Source organism: Astyanax mexicanus, chromosome 14 (genome assembly GCF_023375975.1).
Source record: "Astyanax mexicanus isolate ESR-SI-001 chromosome 14, AstMex3_surface, whole genome shotgun sequence".
NCBI classification, from domain to species: Eukaryota; Metazoa; Chordata; class Actinopteri; order Characiformes; family Acestrorhamphidae; genus Astyanax; species Astyanax mexicanus.
The window spans coordinates 21,307,217-21,331,393 of record NC_064421.1 but is presented as its reverse complement, the minus strand read 5'-3'; the positions used below and the strand labels follow the sequence as shown (position 1 = coordinate 21,331,393).

At 37.7% G+C, this 24,177-nt stretch overlaps 1 protein-coding gene across 3 annotated transcripts in view; it reads left to right on the top strand.

Moving 5' to 3' along the window:
• The window catches only part of prkd3 (protein kinase D3), a 69,641-nt gene that overhangs the window by 22,212 nt on the left and 23,252 nt on the right, over positions 1–24,177 (top strand). For all 3 annotated transcript variants that reach the window (XM_049463911.1, XM_049463912.1, XM_049463913.1), the window contains one exon: positions 16,103–16,241. In XM_049463911.1, the coding sequence (XP_049319868.1) occupies positions 16,103–16,241 (139 nt within the window). The remainder of the gene's footprint in view (positions 1–16,102; positions 16,242–24,177) is intronic.

The window sequence follows — 24,177 nt, the reverse complement described above, 5'->3', positions numbered from 1 at the left end:
TATCATAATATCATGCCTGCTACACAGTTGTCATCTGTGTGTGACTACAAATAAATTCTAATTGTTATTTTTCATACCATATTGTTATTTTTAGTCATACTGCCCAGCCCTAAAACTATATCTGAAAATGGTCAAGCCGCATAATAATTCAAGTATAAACGCATTGAAGATCCATTCAAAACGGATATAAATCTGATCACTTCAGGAGGTGGTCTGACAAGCTTTTGAGCATTATATCAAGTTATTCAAATAAAAAAAAATGCTGTAATGAAGTAAGTGCATTAGGCAATCAAAAAAACTTTCCCGTGTTCTTTGCAGCCCAAATCAAGATTATGCAGCTATATTAGTTTGTGCACCAGTCATGAGCTCCGCCTATATTTATTAGCTTGCTATTATAGAGTGCTCGTGCAGAAGGTGTGTTTTTGAATTGTTAACCATGTTCTGGCAGTAACATGAGTATTGTGGGCGGTGCTTTGCTGTCGGGATGCATTGAGAAGTTGTATGTGATTACAATACAGTAATTATGTGGTCACCATCTCCGAATGTGGTTTGAGTGATTGTAATACAATTCAAGATAAGGCTTTTTTTTTTTCAACTGGATAAATAGTTTTGAAAAGTCTGCATGCTGGTCCCACATGCTGGCTATACTGGTGTACATGTATTACAAAACTCAAACTATATTATAATATATTTATATTTATATTTAATTATATATAGAAAATTATATTATTATACAGAGATTGGAGGGGGAAAACCTTTTTTCAGCAAGCTAATGGTAACACTAGCCATGTTTCCATTTTTATGTTTACAAAACGTATGCACAATTACACAATTTTAGTGGAAAAAAATGCAAAAAAAAAAAGTTGTTTCCATCCAGTACAATTATGCGAAGCAGCATTGAAACAAGCCGAATGGACATATTTCACTCTGCCTCTGCTAACTAAATCATCTTTAAAGTAAGTTGCGGATTTAGGAACACAAACACACCAGACAGATGTGGGAAAGCCAGAGCCATTTTTCATACAAGCTTTAGGTTCAGCATTTCAGAATATCTGAAGCAACCTTTGAAAAGCTGTGTGTCATGATCCGACCGTCAGCAGGGCCGGTTGTTTCCAGTAACCAGCTACCTGTGCTAACCAATAACAGAACCGTTTCTTTACACAAGCTGGACACTTGTGTGGAATATAAGGTAGGATAGTGAGAATTGTTTTAGTGTTTGCATAATAACAGCACACTGCTGTCTATACTCAATACTGTATGTCAAGCAGTGAGAAGGAAACTCAGAAAACGATGCATTGTAATAAAGGATGCATCAAAGATACTCACGGCATGCAAAGATCTTTTTTAATACGCAAAAGACTTCATCTCTGTTTCTCCACCCATCCAAGCACAAAAATATTTTTTGTGATATTTAGGTGTTTTTGAATTGTAGTATTTTTTGTGTTTTTTAAAGCACATTTTTAGAATGAATGTAGGATATGTGCAGTCAGCTTTCAAACAATAGGCCTCAGAAAATTTTTAATGTACATTAGGGGTGTATACATTGGAAAAAATCTGAATGTAATAACACTGAAAAAAAAACATCCCTAAGTTGTTTTTTTGGGACAATTTGGCTTGGCTGCATTCATTTTCCCAGGTTAAGAGGTAGATGAAGGGGCGCCGAGTGGTCCAGCGGTCTAAAGCGCTGCCACTATGAGCAGGAGGTCGCCGGTTCGAACCCCAGCTCATGCAGCTTTGCCATCAAGCTGCCGGCGTCAGAGGGAGCAAAATTGGCCCTGCTCCCTCTGGGTGGGTAGATGGCGCTCTCTCCCCACATCACTCCTACGGGGATGTCTGCAGCACAGGGCGTCTGTGAGCTGATGTACTGGAGCCGAGCCGCTGCGCTTTCCTCCAAGCGCGCTGGCTGCTCGGTAATGCTGCATCAGCAGCAGCTCGAAAAGAAGCGGTGGCTGACTTCACATGTATCGGAGGAAGCATGTGCTAGTCTTCACCCTCCTGGTGTGTTGAGGTATCACTAGTGATAGGGGGAGTCCTAATGAATGGGTTGGGTAATTGGCCGTGTAAATTGGGGAGAAAATGGGAAAAAATTAGAAATAAAATTATTAAAAAAAGAGGTAGATGAAGTTGTTAATTATTTTTAACCTTCTACCTCACTCTGCCTCACACTACCTCCAGCCTCATTAGCCTCATCATAAAAACATGTCACAATGATAATAAAAAAATATTAAGATTTGTCCTACAGTTCTAATTTGATGGATGTCCTGCTTGAATTTTTCTTGAAGTGGAGATTAGCCTTGTGGCTGAGGACTGCAGAGAGGCGGGAGAGCATGTTTGGTAGGGCTCATAAGTAGACTGGCAGCTTGTGTGAAATGTGAACCATATGAAGGCTAATGATGGTGCAGATGGGTTGTGAAGCTGGCCGCTCCTGGTCCCTCTGCTCCAGCTGCGCTGTGTTTTGCTTGGCTCAGTCCGGCCAGTGGTGAGCAAATAGTTTTATGTAATGCACTGCACCAGCCCTCGGCCTCCGGCAGGCTCAGGCTGGGCTGCTGAGAGCCACAGAGATTACAGCGCTGCCGTACAGCTGTCCACTGCTGCGAGGCGTTAGTGCTGTTTAATTCTCAAAAGCCTTTTAGAGTTCAGACTTCTGTATCATACACTGTCAACAAAGCTCAAAGATGCAGGATGGAGGTAATGTGCCATATATCTGGTATTAACTGTGTGTTTCTGTTGCACATTTCAAATTCAGTGTTTTCAGTGTGTGAAGATACTGGTTCATTATCAGAATACTGTGCTTTTTGACCAAAACGTAAGGGCCAAAATGTTTTAAATTCTTTTAACTATGCATCATATATTTATAGGAAACCAGACTCCACAGAAATCAGTCATATTTACCAGCTTAATCACTTTTTATTTTTTACTTTCTTGCTATGCATGCAGCCTTCCCATTACTGCAAGCTTCATGAAACCTCGAGTTCACCTAGAGTTGTTCATGGTTTTCTTATTCTGTTTCAAAGATACATTTAGATTTTCTAAAATGATTTTAATTACTTTGGGTGGACAACTTAAGCTTTACATGGAATCTATATTGGGAGAAATATTAAAGTGAAGTTAATATTATGAATTGCTGGACATCTAGCAAGTATCTTCAGTCCCTTAAAACACTATAAAGATTGTGATGTCACTAACTGATGATTACATTCTTAAGTGGGGTTCAGGAATCCAATCACGTGACCGGAAAATAAATAAATAAATAACGTTACATTGTTAGTCATTACCTTATGTTGTGAGTGTGTTTGTGGGCACTTGTTCCATCATGCTTATTTCTCAAACTCAACACAATTTAATTAATTAATTTAAAATTAATTTTAAAAACATCCAAACTTCACTATATTATAATATAAATATGATAATACAGTAAAAAAAGTGTAGTCTTAATCTAGTCTGCCAGGCCTAAACCACAACAACACTATATTGACTCTACTATGAGGTGTATTTAATTTTCACTTTAAGTAACAATCCATTCTTATGTGAGGAATGTGAGTGTCATTTTAAATTAAATTTCCATGTTAAATTTCTGTCTGATTTTACCATTTTCCTTGAGAAAACGTCCCGCATGCAGATAAGGTATTGGCTTACTTGCTCAGGTCTCCGTGGCTTACTTGGAGAGGATTCAGTCAGCCAGTCAGTGGAGATTACAGCAGATGTCTATTCTCTGAGCCACAGACTTGATAAGTGGCCCTCACAGACACATGTATCATACTAGAGTGTTAAACGTCTTTCCTTTCAGAGCTGTTCCCTTTAAGAGAAATGTGTAGGATTGCCGCAGCTGACTTTTAGAACATTTGAAAAGGGGTTTTATTTTTCCGAGGAGCATCTGTGAAGCTGATCCCTCCGCTGGAGTTTATACAGTATTTCTCTACACTACTTAAAAAGACATATCTTGCTAATAAAATAATGTATTTAAAGCGTATGTATGTATTTAATGTATTTAAAGGTGGCAGACTCTCTGTACTCTGGCATAGAGAGGCCATCATGAGCCACAGACTTGATAAGTGGCCCTCACAGACACATGTATCATACTAGAGTGTTAAACATCTTTCCTTTCAGAGCTGTTCCCTTTAAGAGAAATGTGTAGGATTGCCGCAGCTGACTTTTAGAACATTTGAAAAGGGGTTTTATTTTTCCGAGGAGCATCTGTGAAGCTGATCCCTCCGCTGGAGTTTATACAGTATTTCTCTACACTACTTAAAAAGACATATATTGCTAATAAAATAATGTATTTAAAGCGTATGTATGTATTTAATGTATTTAAAGGTGGCAGACTCTCTGTACTCTGGCATAGAGAGGCCATCATGAGCCACAGACTTGATAAGTGGCCCTCACAGACACATGTATCATACTAGAGTGTTAAACATCTTTCCTTTCAGAGCTGTTCCCTTTAAGAGAAATGTGTAGGATTGCCTCAGCTGACTTTTAGAACATTTGAAAGGGTGTTTTAGTTTTCCGAGGAGCATCAGTGAAGCTGATCCCTCTGCTGGAGTTTATACAGTGTTTCTCTACACTACTTAAAAAGACATATATTGCTAATAAAATAATGTATTTAAAGCGCAAACTTAAAATCATGTATTTAAAGCACAATTTTATTTATTTATTTTTTTTTTTTTTTTGGGCCTAGTTTTGACACCACCGACTGCTCACAGAATCTACATAATATAGAATAGTTTTCACATTGTAGCATAACATAAATTATTCCTACTTTAGTCTTACTGAGGAGTACTGAGATGACCTGTAGAGTTCTTGTAGTGGTATGTGCTGTTAGCAAGCTGAGCAGTTCAGTAAAAGTAGTCTGTTAGATTTTTGTCTTGCACCTGCTCGCTTTCCTGGGTTTGGCTTTAAATTCTAATCTTAGTTAGAAAAATGTAGGCTCAACTTATCTTTTTGAAGTGTGTTTAGATTCAGTTGGAATTATAGTTTGTTTTCAAGAGATATGATGATTGAGAGAAGAAATGGAAAAAGCGATTGGCTTGCATTAGCTGTATGTTTTTGATATTTACCTTTATTGTGTGAAATGTTGAACTCCTCTTATCGGACATGGGCACAAGAACAGCCATAGTCATGGGGTGTGGTTCTCGTACATGATGCTCCCAAGAATCAACAACGCCATGTTCCCCAAAGTCCCCATCCCATTTACTTAGATACTTAACAGTAGAGGTGGGACAAAATTTAGATTTTTGTGATATATTGTATTGTTTTTGTTTGATATTTAATCGATACATGGCATAAAATGTCAATATTTATATTGGAACATAGGCACTCCAAAAGATGCCCCGCGATTTGACTTACTAAAGTTAATGCTTCATTACTCAACACGATGGCCATAATCAAATGAATAAGGTAAACCTGAGATGATTCTGTGAAACTGACACCAATAAATACATAATTTCTAGTATTTGCTTGTTAAGGAATGTTTTATCCTCTTCAGTACACAGATGCAGTGAACTACCATAGAAAACTGTTATGCGATAGGGCTGCACAATATATTGTTTAAGCATCAATATTGCTATGTACACATGTGCAATTATCATTTATAGGTTTTAGGTAGGTGCACACATTTGAACTATGACAACATTATAGTATTGGTGCTAATCTACATCTAATCTACATAATTACACTTATTTATACGTTAGAGAGGAGTCCAGCCTGAGTGTAACCTACAGTACCCTCTCTACACCATTACTTCACTTACACTAGTGCCTGCTGCTCATCCACATCCTCAGGTGTCTATAAACCTTGTTGACTCAATGTGGGCAGAATTTACAGCTTTCCTGATGCTTTCTGGTCGTGGCATGGCTGATGGCACGGCTCTGGCCTGCTCTCATCCTCGGTTCTGCGCACCAGCTGCTGCTGCGCTGTACTGGTATGGGAAACGTGCAGTGGAAAGAGTGGGATCAGTGCCAACAGGAGGTGCCTCCTGCTCGCTGGGGAAGTGTAGGGTCTGGGCCAGGCAAAGGCAGGAGAGCCAGAGGAAAGCCTTGTACTGACATCTCACACAGGAAGGATGCCTTCCAAACGCCAGCAGTGTCAGGCCCCAGCTGTAAATCTCTGCTGCAGTGTGACCGGGGTTAACGCGTGGAAGCAGGTTAGCTTCTTTGAAACCAGCTGTGCTTGGGCCATTCTGAGGTCTCGTGGGTTGTGTTTTGGTTTCGCTCTGCTTCCTTCACGAAACCTTCATCAGTCAGTGGAGCGCTGCCGAATCAGCTTCCTTCTGCTTTACTGTACAAAACCTCACATCTGATATCTGGGGTTCATTTAATTTAAGTAAAAAAAAAAAAGTTACAAAGTTAAAGAAAGAGTAACTGATTTCTCCCAAGAGGGAAAATCGTTGATATATAATTAGTTGGAAGTGTTCAGTTATCAAAAATATGGTGACAAATAACAGTAACGATCAATGATGTAAAAAAGTATTGACATTCGATACTGTGGTAAATGTATAGACCTAGGGTTTAAAATAACTCTGTAAAATTTAAAGTATCAACTCAGGCTTTGTACTCTAGTAAAAGTGTAAAAGTATTAGTTTCAGAACTATTAAACCCTAAAATGCTAACGACGGGTGATTTTCACCCTCACAAATTTTCATGTGATTTTCTTTGTCTTGCTGCTGTCTGAGTTGCATGGGACTTTGGGGAGCTTCAGGATGCTCATTGATGTCATTAATGTTATGGTTGATTCCCTCCTCTCATCTGTGTTTTTTCAAGAGCCATGTAAATTGACTGTAGTTTTAGTCGACTAAATTCTTGTGATACTTAGTCGACTAAAACTAAAAACATTTCAGATGACAACATTATGACTACAACTAAATGCCATTTTAGTCACAAGACTTTGACCGAAACTAGATCAAAATTAACACTGGATGTATGTTGTAAAATTAAAGAAGAGTTCCAAAACTTGTCATACATTGTATACCCAACATTAGTGATGGTGTTACCAATTTTAACATTGGTGTTCTAGGGTTGAAGTGAAAAACATGAAGGTAATTTAAGGGGAAAATTGGAATCACTATTTATAAAAATATATATATTTCTAAAAACCATATGTTATGTCATATTTTAAGAGGATTATACAGTTCATGATAGGATTATACAGAAGTCATTTTTCGTTTCACTCTGTGAGTGTTGGACCTCAGTTCATATAAGTTTGGTTCAACGGGAAACAAGCCAAGAAAAAAAAAAACATTTAACAAATCCAGTCTCTTTATTTGTGCTGAACAGACAGTCAAGCAAGTTTCAGATTGAAATGTAGTTCCTCATGAAGTCGCTGCTACAGCCTGTAGTGAATTAGGCAGTAAAATGTAAATGTTAGCATGTTTGATGTGTTACCACACACAGTCTTCAGCTGTGCAACAACACAGACGCACCATCCTCTTTTAATCCACAAGCTGAAATAGGAAGAAAAGAAGGGCAGAATATCTGCAAAACGTGATTACTGTCATTCAGTAAAGAATAATGAAAGAAAAGTTGCTTGTGCATTGTGCAGAAGTAAATGGAGAAAGAAGGTAGAGGAAGTGGGAGTCAATGCTTGGCAAATTTTTACCGTAATTCTCCATATTCATTGAACTGCGGTGTCCATATTGTGGTGGTTTGATAAAAAAAACAACAAAAAAAAAATACCATTTACATTCCTAATATATACACTACCAGTCAAAAGTTTTAGAACACCCCCTTTTTTTCTGTTTATTTTTGCTTTTAAAAAAATTGCATGTTGTAAAAAATCTGTTTGATAGAATGCTTTTTTGGAAATGTTACAAAAAAAATTACAAAGCCTTTGTCTGTAGTAATCCAGTATTCGAACAGACTGTGTTCCTGCACTCTCCAATTCAGCCTTTACACAACACACAGCACATTCACACTTTCATCATAATATAGCAGAGTCTATAGTGGAGTTACAGCATAAGGTTACATTTTTGATAAATCAGTGATCCGGATCTTTTTCACCCGATTCCAATCCTTTTGAAAAATGTGATTGGCTCTGATTTCCAGTCACGTGATTGGATCAGGGACATCCTTACTATTTAATGAATATGTGCAAAGAATTAAAACAAGAATTGATTTGAATCAAATCACTTTCTCAGACTCAAAAGGAAACAATGTAGGAAACAAAAAACCCTGCTGCTTTCTCCAGTGATTCACAGAGCGCTGGATTTTGTGGCCCACATATGATTTTCTTCTCTCCTGCTGGTGTTTATTCAAGTTCAGAGCAATGAATCTCTAAATCCTGACTCCAGAACACCGAGTTCAGAGGAGCTTCAGCATCATGAAGTGGGTCTCCTCTTTAGAAGCATTGCAGCCCTGGGGGTTCCCTGTCTGGAATTCAATCTCTTTGTTCTGCTAAACTCCATGTGTACATGAAAGCCAGGAGCAGGGTGCCAACAGAAGAGCCATTGTTGCTGTGAGCATGTTCCTCCCGCTCCTCCAGCTCCTCCACCGTCCTCAGCTACTCCGCAGCCGCAGCAGCCTCAGCCAGACTGGGGGGAGGGGGTGTACATTCATGTGCTATAGATCATGGGATTCAAGTCATGCAGATTAGGCCCAGAGCCGTTCTGTCACAGACAGAGTTATGTAAGCCGGCACACACATGCATGTGTTGACGTTTTGTTCATTAGTGAAAGTAATAAAGGGGATCCTGACTGCAGCTACAGTACCAGTTATCTGTTTGGAAACACCTCTTCTCATAAAATGTTTTTCTTTTTTAATTATTTTCTGGATTTTCTACATTAGATTAATGTTTAGGGCATCAAAGGTATAAAGAAACACATATGCAGTTATGAGCTTAACATAAAAGTGTTAAACAAGCTAAAATAATATTTAGACTTATTTTAGATTTAGCACTAATACACTCGAAGTTCGTGCTTTAACGTAAAATATAGGTACAGCTGTGTTGCAGAACCGTCGTAGAGCAGAACAACAGTGCCAGTGCTACACATTATAACGCTAACCTCGTATGTATTATTGCAATTATACCACAGTTCCATTATCGCTGTTTTTATTAAACAATTTTGAGTTAAAGAGGACAAGATGCTTTTTGACTAATAAAGAGCTGCATCGTTGCTAGGTTACTTGAATGTGGCGAGTAATACATGGAGAGCTTCGGTTACATTGCATTACTGGCTAATAATGTCATTCATAAAACGCCTCTCAGCCAATCACATTGCAGGGTCGGAACTAACTGTGGTATAATATCAATGCTTCATGAGGTAGAACCTGGAATGGTTCTCCAACTGTCTCAAAGGAGTTTAGGGTGCTGATAACTTTTTAACTTTTTCTCCTTCATTCTCAGCTTTAATTCGTCCCAAACCACCTGGATTAGGTTATTTTGTCTGCTACCTAATTGCACATGTGCTCCTTTATAGATTTTAAGTGTTTAATATTAACCTGCAATGTAGTAAATAATACAAATAAATAACAAATGTTAATGAGCATGTGTCATTACAACATTGAGTACAACATCAAGACAAAACAAACCACTTCCTGACTTTAATCTTTACATGTAAATTAATAATACAATTTGATACCGTGTTTTTTGAGAATTAGTACAGTACTACAAAATGTAATATTGTGATGCTAGTCTCTCCCATATTACTGAATTTTAGCAGCATGGTTTGGTGAATAGTGGATTGTCACGCAGTTCCTTTAGTGGCTTGTCCGGCTCTTATGTCAGCGGCCAGCTGTGCCGTGGTCAGTCAATGCTGATGACATTGGGGGGGTGTCAGCGCTAGTGCCCGTGAGTCTCATTGGCCCTGGCATTGTGGGCAGTATTGTTCACAGTGCATTGTGTGTGGGGACTCAGCGGGGAAACAGCTGTGGCTGACGGATTTTCCAGACCTGTTTGTTGGCAGTGTGGTGTGCCCTGTCAGGAGCCTTCATCAGTGGCCAGCTTTGATCAACACATTCGTCCATACATCCCTCTCTCTGCCTCTCTTCCTCCCTGTAAACGCTCAGGCTCACGGGCCTGAGCACTATACTGCAGTATACAGCACTGCACATGAAAAGCAGCTCTCAGTGGAGGAAATTAGTCATCTCCAACTTTCGTAAAACTCAACACTCTAAACACAAGGTTTCGGGGGGAGGGGGTGTCTCTGACAATTTTGTCACTGCCATTTTTCATCTGATAGTTAGAAGCACTGGAAGCTTGAAGGCAAGCAAAGGTTTCCTATGAAACACATGAAGATGACATGCTACTAGGGTTGTATTAGACCTAAAACCTTGTCATGTTATCAGATTAGTCAGTTTAATGTGACTATTTGACTGTTCATTCATGTTTCAATGATCTAGCAATCAGAACATTCCAGTGCTGGAGTTCCAGTGCTGATTTCCACCACATTAGGAAAGTCAAGAGCACATTTCTGAGCATTTAAAAATCAGCGAATGAGATGCGGCTTAGGATTGCGGAAAGCAATTTAATTATTTAAAAGATTGTGCTGGCCTCATCCGTTTTAAGTTGTTTTGCTGTGTTCAATTTTGTGATTCTCCTTCTGAAGTTTTTTTCCAAGACTGTTTTCTAAGATTTTTTTTTCTATACTAATGTAAGATCTGCTTCAGCTTTCTGCTTAACAGTAAAACACCAGCACTTTTTGTCACATGTTTCTTTTTAGCAAGCATGTCAGTTGGCTCCACTATAATTAATGAACGTATTTCCCATTATTTATATTTCATAAATAAAGTCATCCTTGTGCATTTATATATATATATATATATATATATATATATATATATATATATATATATATATATATATATATATATATATATATATATATATAAAACTTAATGGCTATATCACACTCATACTAGCACAGCACTGCTTGTTTGACAGACAGTTCAGTTCAGTTACCCTGTGTTCTCACCAGCAGCAAACATCTCTTTTCTACAGGAGTATGCGATTTGTAGATGTGATTTAGCGGCAAACAGCACGCCCTCAAATCAACAAAACAAGTAAGGTATTCTCAGCTTTATTAACCTCTAAAAATTATTGTAGTTTGCCAGCAAAAGCAGGTAAGATCCAGTCAGACCAAGCTGTTGGTACAAAGTCTTAACCTTCACCAGTGGTGGCCAACGTAGACCAATCACATACAGCTCTGAAAATTTTTTTAAGACCACTTCAGTTTCTGAATCAGTTTCTCTGATTTTGTTATTTATAGGTATATGCTTAAGTAAAATGAACATTGTTGTTTTATTCTATAAACTCCTATAAACTACGGAGCATATCATTTTTATCATTTTAATGTGTGTAATTAAAGTAGAGACATTCAAGGAAAGATAATACTCCAGTAAAAGTAAAGGTCCCCCTTTAGACCTTCACTTCACTACATTTGCCTTCAAATGTAATGTAAAAAGTATTAAAATCACTACGATTAATTATAGTCCTCATTTTTGTAACTAGGCTCACCTCGTGTTGGTTCACCAATCTTTTAATAGAATGTCATTAATTATTTAGACACTGATGTCTATAAAAATCATCCTAAACACTGAGGGCAAACAATTTACAAAACATTTAATATCTAATATCTAAATTTTGGTCCAAGATTTATTTGCAACTTAGTTACTGGTTTAAGTTTAATAAAACATGTTTTAAACACATGATTATAAAATATTTTCCTTTACAATGTTGCAGCTATATATTCCATATATTGAATAATGTATTTAAACATTGGCACCTTTAAACGTTTATGCTGTTGCATAAAATTAAACGGACATTGATCCGTAAACCGCAAATTTGCCAGAATTTACCACTATTTTCTTATTTTTTTAAATAAAATTGAGTAATCACATTGTTAATTTAACACTGGCAATTCGACTGTGTATGCTTGCTCTGGGTAGTCAAGTCAAACAAGTCAATACAAGTGCAAAACCGAGTGCACGCTGTTCCCTGATTGGTGGTGCTTGCTTTTTGCAGCTTTTGTTTGGACATTATTTTATGGACACAGATGTTTGAATCTGAAATATAAACACTTTAGTGAAGTACAGATGCAAGAGAAAAATTAAAAAAGAGAAAAGGAACAGTAGCTAATTATATATGTTTTGTAAATGTCCCTTACTGCAGAGCTTGAAAAAAAAATAGTTCAGCGGGTATTTCAGTTTCTGTGTGTTGTGTAAGCCTGTCTGTAGCTTCTGACAGGTGGGATCTCTGGTGACTCTTGTGAAGAGGAAGTGACTCAGTATCGGTGGTTATGGTCACGTCTTGGCAAGAATTCCAGTTAAGTTTAAAAAGTTAAATATCAAACATTTCATTCAGCATTTTTAGTGTATTTTTTTTAGGGAAGAAGAAATGTATTTGTAAGCCCTCACCACAAAAATCAGGCTCAGAAGAAACTCCAGGGATCATCTAAAAAAGCCTTATACATTTCAGAAACAAGACTAGAAATGCACCAAAAATATTTTTGGGCCCAAAACCAAAGTTTCACAGTTTAATATTGACTGTGAATAAACCTCTAAAACTAGTGAAACCAGAAGCCTTTGGCATAGAAAAAAGGGTGACGATCCCCCAAACAAGAACTGAAAGGCTCGTAGCCATCTATAAAAAGCATGTACAAGCTGTGATACTTGCCGAAGGGGACCATGTGGCATGTTGCAGATCAATCTAATCCTGCTTTAAATGTCTCATTATATTAAGTATATGTGGTTAGGAAATCAGATGCTTAGCTATTTAAAGTATCCAAGTGTGGGTGCACAGTCTTTTGCACCTCATTGATACAAATACAGTTTTATTGTACTCTAACAAAATGAAGTGTGTTAAAATAATTTCAGCAAATGTCTTTACTGTCCAGTGAGGCCTTTAAAGTATAAGGATTGTAATGTATTTTGTTATAGGTGCATTAATGAGGTCAGGATGTTTGATGTTCACCACCCCACCTCATCCCCAACTATTCCTAGAAGTATTGGATGGAACACCACCATCATTTTAGAGAACACACTGAGCCCCAGCTTAGTGCTGTCTAACCAAAACCTGGCATTAGACATGGATTAGGCATGGAGGCAATATGTTCATGTTTATATGTTTCAAAAAAATATTTATTGGCGATACTTCTCTTCAGAGACCAGACAAGCACTGAATGTGTATTTGTAGATCTATGTTACTTAAGAAGAAGCTGAATGTATTCATTTGGAGAGGTGTTCACACACACAAATATGAATATATGTGTATAAACACACACTAAAAAAAATGTTGCACCCAGAAGAAAGATCATGGGAGGTTGTCATGATTCTTTATCTCCATCTAGGCAAGCACGTCCAACGAATCCATGTAGGGAGGCACTGTAGTGAACACAAAGATAAATGGTTTGCCGTCACATGTCCAAAAGCCCTGGTGTCATGGTGTACAGTAGGGGTGTAAATCACAGGATTGATTCCGATACGATATATCGATTATTTTAGTCAACAATATGATAATGTTCGATACCTCTAAATTGTCACAATATGTTTTGGTTCGATGTGATTTAAAGCGATTACAATCTGTTAATTTTCTAAGAACTCAAGCAGTACAAAAGTTTTTTTGTACTGCTTAATAGGGGTGTGCTATATCGGATCGTACGCGATAATATCGGCAACATTTTTGAATATCGTGAGCGATATTAAACCTTGAAATATCGTGCCATAACACTCACTCCTAAATATCACATCAGGGTTCTACTTTCTTGCTGTTTTAAGCAAAAGAAAAAATCACACATTTCTCATTTCCTATTAAATATCTACTAGAGACAGATTATGACTTTCCAGTATAATTAATTGTACTTTGATCCTGGATATATGGAGATATTTGGAGTTCTGTAACAAATCTGCTAAAATTCTTGTATTTTTTTAATATCTCAGTTAGAGGTGTGCAATATCATATCGTATACAAAATTAAATTTAAGTTTTGTAATGTATTTAAATTTAAGCAGTGCTACTGCTTACCAAAAGCAGCTTTGCTTCTGTAAACATTTTAACCAAGCTTGCCATTAAAAAAGTTCCAATAAACTCTTTCTGAGTGTAAATGCAAGCAGTATATGGAGCCGTGTCTGATCGTATAGGTGCAGACGTGCTGACTATCAGTTGTGCACTGTGGGCTAAGAAAAGGGAGAATTGTAGTGTGAGGAAGTGGTGAACAGTGAAGTGACTCATCGCTGTGGGCTCGTATTCAACAGATGGTTTTCAGGCCTTGTCCTCGCCAGGCGAATATTCTGGGTATTTAACGGCAGTCTCTCTGCACTGCGTGCTTCCCAGCTAGGGTAATCTCCTTCCGAGGGGAGCTGTTCCACAAAAACGTGCATTGCAGAGTGTGTGTGTCACTTCCATCATCCTCCAAACATCCATTTCTGTCATGTTGACACTTATAATTGTAATAGATAGCTGTACATGTGGATTTCATACTGTGGCATGAAATTGGGGAAGTAAAATTAAGTAGGTTCTAAATCAAGAATGCTGCAGAATTTCCAGGAAAAGCTGATATAGGGCAGATGCATTTTAGGTACTTTTTTGATTCTTTCGTGTAAATTCCTGGAGTTTGTTTAAATATTCTAGAACATTGTACTGGCTTGGGAAGAGTAGCTGGGCATGACCCTTACAGACTTAGTTATATAATACTAAGCTAAAGCTATTTCCAAAGTGCAGGTAAGTGCACCTTGTGCACCATTACAGTTTAACATTTTGCAGTTCATTGGTCCAAATCTCAGCTATCTAAATTTTATCATGAGTACCACTAATGAGCAATGTGGTAAATGTCATACCACACTTTCAAAACTGTCAAGTTCTGGGTGTGAACTTTAAAATGAACTGTTCTTTATAAATATTTCTTTTTCTACGGATTTACCCTTGCTCAGCAGGGGAGAATCAGATATTTTGGCATTCACCTTTTTATTAGCGATGAGCTAATAAGCGTTGTTATGGAAATCCCCAAAACATCCCTCATACTAAATGTGGCTTTACAATGTTGTGCACTTTCTTAGACTTGATAAGATAATGTTTACTTTAAGAAGCAATTCTGTGGCTCTTTTTTTTTAAAGTGGAATCTCCATTTTTCTTCAGACTATGCCAACTGACTGACCTGATTGTTGAATAACTTAATTTAATAATTTATTATTTTTTCTTTTTTTCTGTTTCCTCTAATTATTTACTTATTATTTAAGCCACTCATTTAAAAACATATTTGGGGGTGGGTTGGGGTTATTAGGTGGGTGCAACTAGGGGCGATGGGAAAAGGAAAAAAGAGGGAAGGAAGAAAAAGTGAGGTCTAGGACCTAAGATTGCAATATGTTCCTTTTCTCCCCTGTCACACTTCTTCTGTCTTGCTTGTGGCTGGTTTATGCATTTCTTTCATTGATTTTGTCCTATTTCTCTTTTTTCTGATCTCTTTACTTTCCTTGGGTAAAAAAAGGGGGGGGGCATTCTAGTGGGGGCTACTGTCCACTTAATTGTGATTTTGAAGACTATTATTTTGGACCAATTCAGCTATTTAACATTACTGATAGCACTAACAGCCAGGTCTTATAATAATATTTACTTTATTGACTTATCATACAATATGGACAAAATCTTAGAAAAAAAATGATTAACACTGATATTGCTTATAAGGGGTGTGCAAAACATATATCATCAAATTATCACAATATTTTTGTTTTAAAAAACACAGTATTGATTCACTCTAGGTCTTACTGTGGTGACTTCATAAAAATAAAGAATTCTTTTAATAAGCTTTTATACATATGACATTGGAAATATGAACTCTTTACAATTTAAACAGTTGCAGTTCAGAGTATTGCAATATATCTAATTATAACCCCTGTATTATGATACACATTGCATCGGCAGGTTTAACTTTTATTTATTTATTTAATTCCAGAAGTCCAATTATAACGTATAATGATTCTTAATAATTAAAAGTTGTGCTTTAAAGGTAATGGGTTATGCTACTGCGTTGTCATTATTTCAGTTGCATTAAATTGACAATTCTATTGATTTATCGCAGTAATTTTTGGGTCAGTATATCATCCAATATGAAATAGTTCAGTTAAAAAAAAAGAACATTATGTAAATTTGTCAGAACATTATTAACTCCTCTTCTCTGTCTTCAGTTCCCAGAATGTGGATTCTTCGGCATGTACGACAAGATTCTGCTTTTCCGCCATGATTTGCAGTCCGACAACATCTTACAGCGGCTTACATCAGCCGAGGAGATCCACGAAGGAGATCTGATAGAGGTGGTCCTCTCGGGTGAGTCCTGAGATGGCTGTGAAATGTGGAATGAACTATAGTTTTTACAATTTCTCTCTTAGCTCTGTTGTAGTTGACTGTACACTGACATACCAAAAGGATTGTGTCCCATGACTTTTGCCATGTCCAGTAAACGCTCACAAATGCAGCACTGATGTTTGGGATATGTGTGTGTTGGTTCTACTGCTTTAAATGTGGATTGGAGTTCTGACAGTCACTTGTTTTTTTTGTACAGTGAAGACCCACAAGAAAACACCTCACAGCTTGTATAGGTGTGGGCATTTCAAAGTGGTCCCCTGAGGCAATATTTCCTGATTTAATTTACGTAATGCTATCCCATTACTTTTGGCATGTCAGTATACAGAAGTTTGAAATGGTTTCAAGCAGCTTATTTTTTTTTTATTCTATGTGATATTAATTTTATATCCCAGATAGCTAAGAAAATATGAAATGGCTTTTGCTACTGGGACCTCTGGTCAGTCAAATGGGGCAATACTTTTTACCAATGGAGTAAGCGAAATATTCTGAAATTTCAATTTGCATCTAGGAATGAGACTACTAATAATATGTAGGCCTGTGACAATGACAGTTAATGATTTGTTGGGGTTAAGGGGTTGAATTACCATTAATGGTGGTTATTCTTTACTTTGTTTTATTTATTTAGAAGATTTTAAAATTGTATTACAATGCCAATGCCTGCATATTATTAATCATTAATTATTTTTAAAAGCCTCTTTAAGAGGAAATATTTGCATTATTTTGCAAATATCTAACTGTATGCCTTGCTAAATGTTTGCCTTGTAGGCTGTCATTACTTGTTAGCCGCATTAAAACATGTAGGGGCAGTTTCCCAGACAGGGATTAAGCCTAGTCTTGGACTACTTGGCAATCTGAATGAAGATTTTTTTTATACTGAAAGAAAAGTAAAATGCCCAAATCCTGTCTGTGAAACGTACTCATGGATTTAAATTTATACCAGGTATAAAAAATCTGTTCTATTTAAAATTATTAGATTTGACTACCAGACCAAATATGCTAAATGGTTAGACTTAAAAGAGCATGGTACACAGCACTTTCACCAGATGTTCAATGTCAGTAAAACGTCAGTAGACGCTTGGGTTATCCTCTCTGATGAACTGTGAACACTGACAGGTTAGATCCCTTAAGGCCCTCCGTTCACAATCAATTTCGACCAGGCCTCAAGTTAATGGAAAGCACTGCGCGTGTTGAGAGATTTAGGTGCGGACATGTCGACCCAGGGGGTTATTAACCTGTTTATGTGACGAGGAGGGGGAATATAATTTACACATGTTAACTTTTAAAACATTCCAGCCTCCTGTTAGACTGTCATGAAGCATTTGGGGGGAGGAAATGAAAAAAGTAGGTAAAAATCAGCATTTACCTTTACAGTAGGCTTCTGGTGTTAAGGGCGGTTATGGACCTCATAGTTCCTGTCCTGAATGGCTTTTGCATCCTGCACAGTGTGCTGCTCCATGAGCGCTGATTTTCCTGTCTGAGTTTTCTCCACAGGGAGTAATCCAGCACACCTGCTGCACACATTCTTCTCACACAGTCAGAGCCCACCATAGTGCTGTTCCAAGACCAGTGCAGTACCACCTAAAGCTCAGCAAATATGTTCTCATTAGAGAAAGAATCATCATTTAACATTAGAGGTGCTAACTGGCTTCAGTGTGATTGTTTTGTACCTGTGGTAAAACATGAGATCTGAGATGGAACCAAAAGAATGGAATTTACTCACTGTTATTGAAAAATAATTGTACCTGTAACACTAAATTATTGCTGTGATTTTTATATATTTTAATAAAACCTCCCAGAGACTTGCAAGGTGTTCAGCATCTTGTATTTTAAATATTATACCCACCAGTAATCACAGGGGTTTGAGAGATTGTTTTTTTTTATTTTTTATTTTTTATAATTGTATTAATAAATTTGTTCCCATTTTCTCCCTAAATTACATGACCATTTACCCAACCCACTCATTAGGACTCCCTTTATCGCTAGTGATGCCCCAACACACCAGGAGGGTGAAGACTAGCGCATGCCTCCTACAATACACGTCAGTCAGCCACAAGTTGGCCACCGCCTCTTTCCGAACTGCTGCTGATGCAGCATTGCCAAGTAGCATCACAGCGTGCTCAGAGAAAAGCGCAGCGACTTGGTTCCGATACATCAGCTCAAAGACGCCCTGTGGAGTGATGAGGGGAAAGAATGCCATCTAGCCACCCAAAGAGAACAAGATCAGTTGTGCTCTTCGGGGCTCCATTAACTGATGGCAAGATACATGAACAGAATGAGTTAAAAAAAAATTTTATTCATGTTAGCCCAACGCTAACAGGTGTAAAGCATGTAAAAGAAAAGCAGGGCCAATCAGCTGCTTTGTATATCACTACAGCAACTAGTGGGAGTGGCAAACACTGCGCGCATCAGGATGTTTGTCATCCACTGCTACATTGTACAGGAACATTCTCACCATTTCATTTAGGGATGAACCAATATAAACAAATTGAAAAATAATCATAAAAGAATACGGCACATATTTTGTTCACATCTTATTTGTTAAATAATTATTATTGAATAAATTAAATAGCTTAACTGTATCAAAGGAAAAGCAAATATAAAAATACATTTTATTTATTGAACACTAAACATACCAACAAAGCACAAAATTATTCAATATAAATTTCTTTGCGATTCTTTAGCAAAACACCAAAAGTGATTTTTTTTTTTTTTTTTTGGCTGGGTTGGAACAACATAATTTCTGTTTTAAAAGGTGGTAGTTGGGTTTATCACTTCTTTAAATTAAGAGCTATATGAAGTATCAGCGTGGGCATGAGTATGTGTGTTACGTAGGGAGTGTGTTTAGGCATTTGAGTGGTTCTTGACACAAAACGTTTGGCACCAATTTTGACAATTACCAAGTTATACTATAGTTCTACACTATAGTTATACAAGTTATACACTATACCCAGTAACACACTTTCCTGGGGTTCTAATGATGTCTCTGTGACATGCTGTGGTCAGAGTGCCACAGTGATCTAGCACCATCAGTGTGCGTCTCATCCTGTTTAAACTGCTCTGTTCACAACGGCTGGTTTGAGGGCCTGTTCCTGTATATGATGAGCCACTGCTCATCCTTTCTTACCTTTCCCACATATGCTGCACATAATCACATACACACACTTATTATTTTGATCTATGACTGCCTTTTACATTTCTAGCTGTCCTAAATTTTAATTCTAAATATTACCAAACAAGAAAACCAGGCAGGCCTTTTTTACATGTGATTGCAAAGTAGCGATGCTAACCATGTTTGTATTGATGCACATGCAGCTTATAAGCTACAAGCTAGCACAAAGTTGGAATGGCTTAATTCTTTATTTTGTATAAAAAGAGCTGAAATTGACAAACCCATAACTCATAACACTTCTGTCTTCACATTGCTTACCTTTGCGATAATATTTTAAGCAAAGACAGAAACGCACATGAAACAACACATTAGCCATCTGTGAGAGCAAAAAGGGTTAAATATGGTTTAAAAAAAACATGTTATGTTTTCAGCATTTTCACACACTCAGACACCACTTCAACACTGTACATAGTTCAAGTTAAATACTTAACATATTTACCTGTGGCACAGGCAGATTATAGCAAGTTATACGTGATTTGAACATGCAGAAGTGCTCTCTTCATAACCCTCGTTTTTTCAGAGTGTGCTCGGACAGTCTCCCGAACGCGCTGGCTGTGGTAATAAAACATGTCTGAAAGAAAACAGGCCACACAGTGAGTGAGAGGGGAGGCAGCTTTGACTTGGCGCTGGGCTCAAAGGCTGAGAGCTTGTTTTTGTTGCAGTAAGTGACTACGGTAGTGGTTCTACTGTGGAGAAACGTGGGGATGTGAGAGCGCCTCTGCAGGGTCATCCCACGTAGCGCTTCTACAGTGGCTTCTGCAGCTGAATCCGTCTCGTCTCTGTCCTTTAAAGTGCTTTCAAATGTTCACGCGCTGTGTTTTCATAAGGCTTAAATTTCATCAGAGAAGCTTTTTTTGACACATCTTTTGAAGAAAGGGCCACAGAAATGCATCAGAAACGAACGATCATGTGTTGCATAATCTTGTTGTTTGTTTTGTAGCGTCTGGGCCATCCTTTTGATATGGCCTGCCTTGTTATCCACATTACCCGTCATTAACATGCGCTGGCAGTGTTTAGGCACTTCATGAGCATTTGATGAGTTATGGGACATTAGGGACATGGTTTTTACATAATGTAGTCTATGTGGTGTTTTCATGAATGCCTCATTATGAGTTTGTGCCAGCGCTCTGTACTGCTGCCTGGCATGTGACTAGCTGGCAGCTCCAGCGCTCCACTTTACGGCTTTGATCTCTGAAGAGGAGCGCTCTCTCGCGCCGTTCTGATTTGATCAAGCTAAAGAATCTTTGTCTCTCTTTTGGAGTCTGGTCCCATGTGTGTAAGCGAGCTAAAGCTTTCTCTGCATATTTTGGCTGCTGAAAGATTTTTTTTGTCCTTCTTTTCCAAGAAGAAAGTTAGATAAAACATGAACTCTTTTAATAACTATGTAAAAAAAAAAACTGTCTTTTCTGCTGTTCCGTAACGTGTCTCAGGGCTGTTTTTGCATCTATTCCGATGGGTACAGAATGTGATCTAATAAGTTTTGTTTTCTGTCAAACACCATCGATTTCTGCTTTACTTTAGTTATTGTAACCAGTTTCACGGTTTACCAGGGTATGATGATGCATGGTTACAATACAATAGATGTTTGCTTATTAGCAGCGTTAGTGAAAAAAATGAGTAAAACCACTGGGGAGGGGGTCACAATCATTTGATTTTGAGTATCTGCCAATACCCGACTCGATACTTTAGCAATGCTGTAAAAAATTCTGTGTTGTTAAGGTTTTTAAAAATAATTGTAATTATTATTGAAACAGTTTGAAAAACATCAAATTGCAGATATCGTACAGAGCTTCGTTGTCGATACAGTAGGTTTGGTCTGTGTTCTCCAGCTGGTGGACAGCAGTGTGGCGTTGTAGGGCTCCACCACGGTGTCGGACGTATTTTTACGTTTTAATTATTTCACAAGAACCGTCATGCTGCCGCTGCTCCTTCTGTTCTATAGGTGTTGCGTCTCATAGCGCTGGTAAAGCTTTAGATTCTGTCTGTTAAGCTACTGCTTTGAGATTAGTACAACTTTAGTGGCTCCTAAATTGTTGTTTTTGTTCATTTTTTTTTGTTGTTATTTCTTTGTTTGGTTTCGTTGCCCAGACGCAGTTTATTTACTTTGGGATGTTTGCGTGTTTTTTTTTTTTAATATTACTTTATTTTTATATTTATTTCTTTTTGATCTTTTAGAATTCGTTTGGATTATATTTCTTTTAGCATTTTGAGCTTAGTTAAGTTAGTTATTTTCCTATTTCATATCTATTTTCTGTTTTTATTAAATGTTATTAGCTTATTAGCTTATAGCTTGTTGCTGCCTTCTTTGTTATTTAGCATACAGAACGTCTTTTAAATTAATGTTGATTTATTAATTTAATAGCTGTATAACTATTTTAAGCCAGACAGACACTGTGTGTGATTTTTTAAATCAGGTGCGGCGAGCTCATCAGCATGTTTAAATGGTTTGTCCTGTAGGAAAACGCATGCGATTTATATGCTGACAACAGTGTGATTTGTTACATTGAACTTAGTTCTACGTCACGTCACAGACCTTTTTTTTTTTTTGCCGAATCCGGCAGCGCCAGAATTCTCGGCCGCCCAAATTTGGGCATCGGGTCAGTCAGGCTTACAGATTGAATACCCTCGTTTACGTGTTTGTTAATTTATTTATAAGCGCTGTTTCCTCTAAAGCAGTTTAACAGCAGGTGGTGTTGTGCCGTTTCTGCTCACGAAGGGGAGCTGGATTCTGCGGGGGGTCATATTTCGGCAACGTGCTGCAGTGGGCAGCGCCTCGTGGTCCGCGGAATTACTTATTTTTATAGTGCTCGAGCTAGCCGCGAAATAATGAAGTAATGCAGAATTCTGTATGGGATTAGAATATGAGTGTGAGGGAGATAAAGCACGTGTTTTGTAGAGAAACAGGAGATGAGGAATAAACTCCTCTCAGCTATAAGTCCATTTGAGAAGCAGCTGTAACTTTACCTGTAAGTAACTCAACACCCACACGGCAGGATAAACTGATAAATCTGATCATTTTGGTGAAAAGTTTTTGCTGTATGATCTCCTCATTGAGAATCCCCACCCCATAACCAATCAATTAGCTCCAACTGCTTACCCCTCTCACTGCTCTTTTATTGTGGATGCGCAGAATGTCTTAAATTTCCCGGTTTTTAAAGTACAGATTTGTCACGTCACATGGGTAATATATTTTACAATACGATCACCATATTTAAATACCGTGGTAAACCGAAATACCGCCATACAGCCCAACCCTAACACCCACTCCCAGAAATTTGATCTTTTTTATCCGATTCCCTTTCTTTGACAATCAAGTGATTGACCCTGATTTCTGATCACATGATCGGATTGGAGACATCCCTAATTGTTGCTTATAATGCCCACTAGCAAAGGGCTATTATACTGTGGCACACCCAACAAAAAAAGGAACAGGGTGCTTATTTTATATAAAAGTATAAATGCCTAATGTGACCCTAAATAAAAAAAATTGGTCAATCTTTGCCCATGAAAGTCAAACATTAAACAGAGAAAACTTTGGTTTTGAAGAGGAGTCTCTTGAGACAGATGAAAGATTAGATGTTTCCAGCTAATTTTTAGAAAGCTTTTACATTTCTCCCAATCAGTCAATGATTTCTCTCTAAATGACTCATCCTGATGAGATCAGTTTTATCTGAAGACATTTCATTAGACATCATCATTTTCCACTACAAAATCTCTTACTCTCATACAGCTCTCTCTTTGATATGGGAGGTACAGGTGTCCATCAGTCCCACACTGCTGCTCTGTTCAGTCTTCCTCTACTCTTTTTGTGGAGACAGGGGAAGAATCAGAGACAGTGGCATGTCTGAAGCAGAGTTATTAGAGCTAAGAGGCCACTGCCATTAAACTTTACAGGTCAAATAGAATCCCGTCTGTCTGCCTCTTTATAGCTGGTCTGCGCTGTAGTGAGTGAATGTCTAGATCACTTCTCCTTTCTTCTGAAGAAAGAAGTAGAAGTAGCACTGGCTGCTCGGCAGTGCTGCAGCAGCAGCAGCAGCAGCTCGAAAAGAAGCGGTGGCTGGCTTCACATGTATCGGAGGAAGCATGTGATAAAAAATGGGAAGAATTAGAAAAAAAAAAGTCACAAACAATCTAATTTTTATTCTTAATATTATTAGCAAACTCATACTGGTGTTGGCAGATAATTGCTTAAATTGGCATTAAAAATATCCAGTGCACCGACATAGCAATGAACATTAGATAGGTGACTGTTGTCAGGGTTCATATCAGTCAGTGGCACATTTGTATTCTTGTATTTGTGTCATTAAAAACAGCATTTATCATTTCTAGACATTTTTCACATAAAGTACCTTTATTCTTTCCTGTCCTTTTTATACTTTATAAATATTATAGATGCTTGAGATGATTTATTAGACTCAGATTAAACTTGGCCCTAACCTACAAAGAAAACTGGCAGGGGGAAAAAAGGATTAAATCTACATCCAGGAAGCCACACTCGATTTTTGAATTTCCTCTAATCATCCAGTGATTTATAGTCCAGCAGATGAATCATCCAGATACGATCACTTTTATCTGTATCTGAGAAATATCTTTGAAATCATTGCAGTGCTGTAAAGTTCACTGACCCTTTTTTCTGACTCACATCTGAATCACATCTGTGAATCACTTTCTCTGACTTTCAATAAAGTGAGGTTTTGAAACTGGTGTACTGTACTGTTAGTGGTTTAG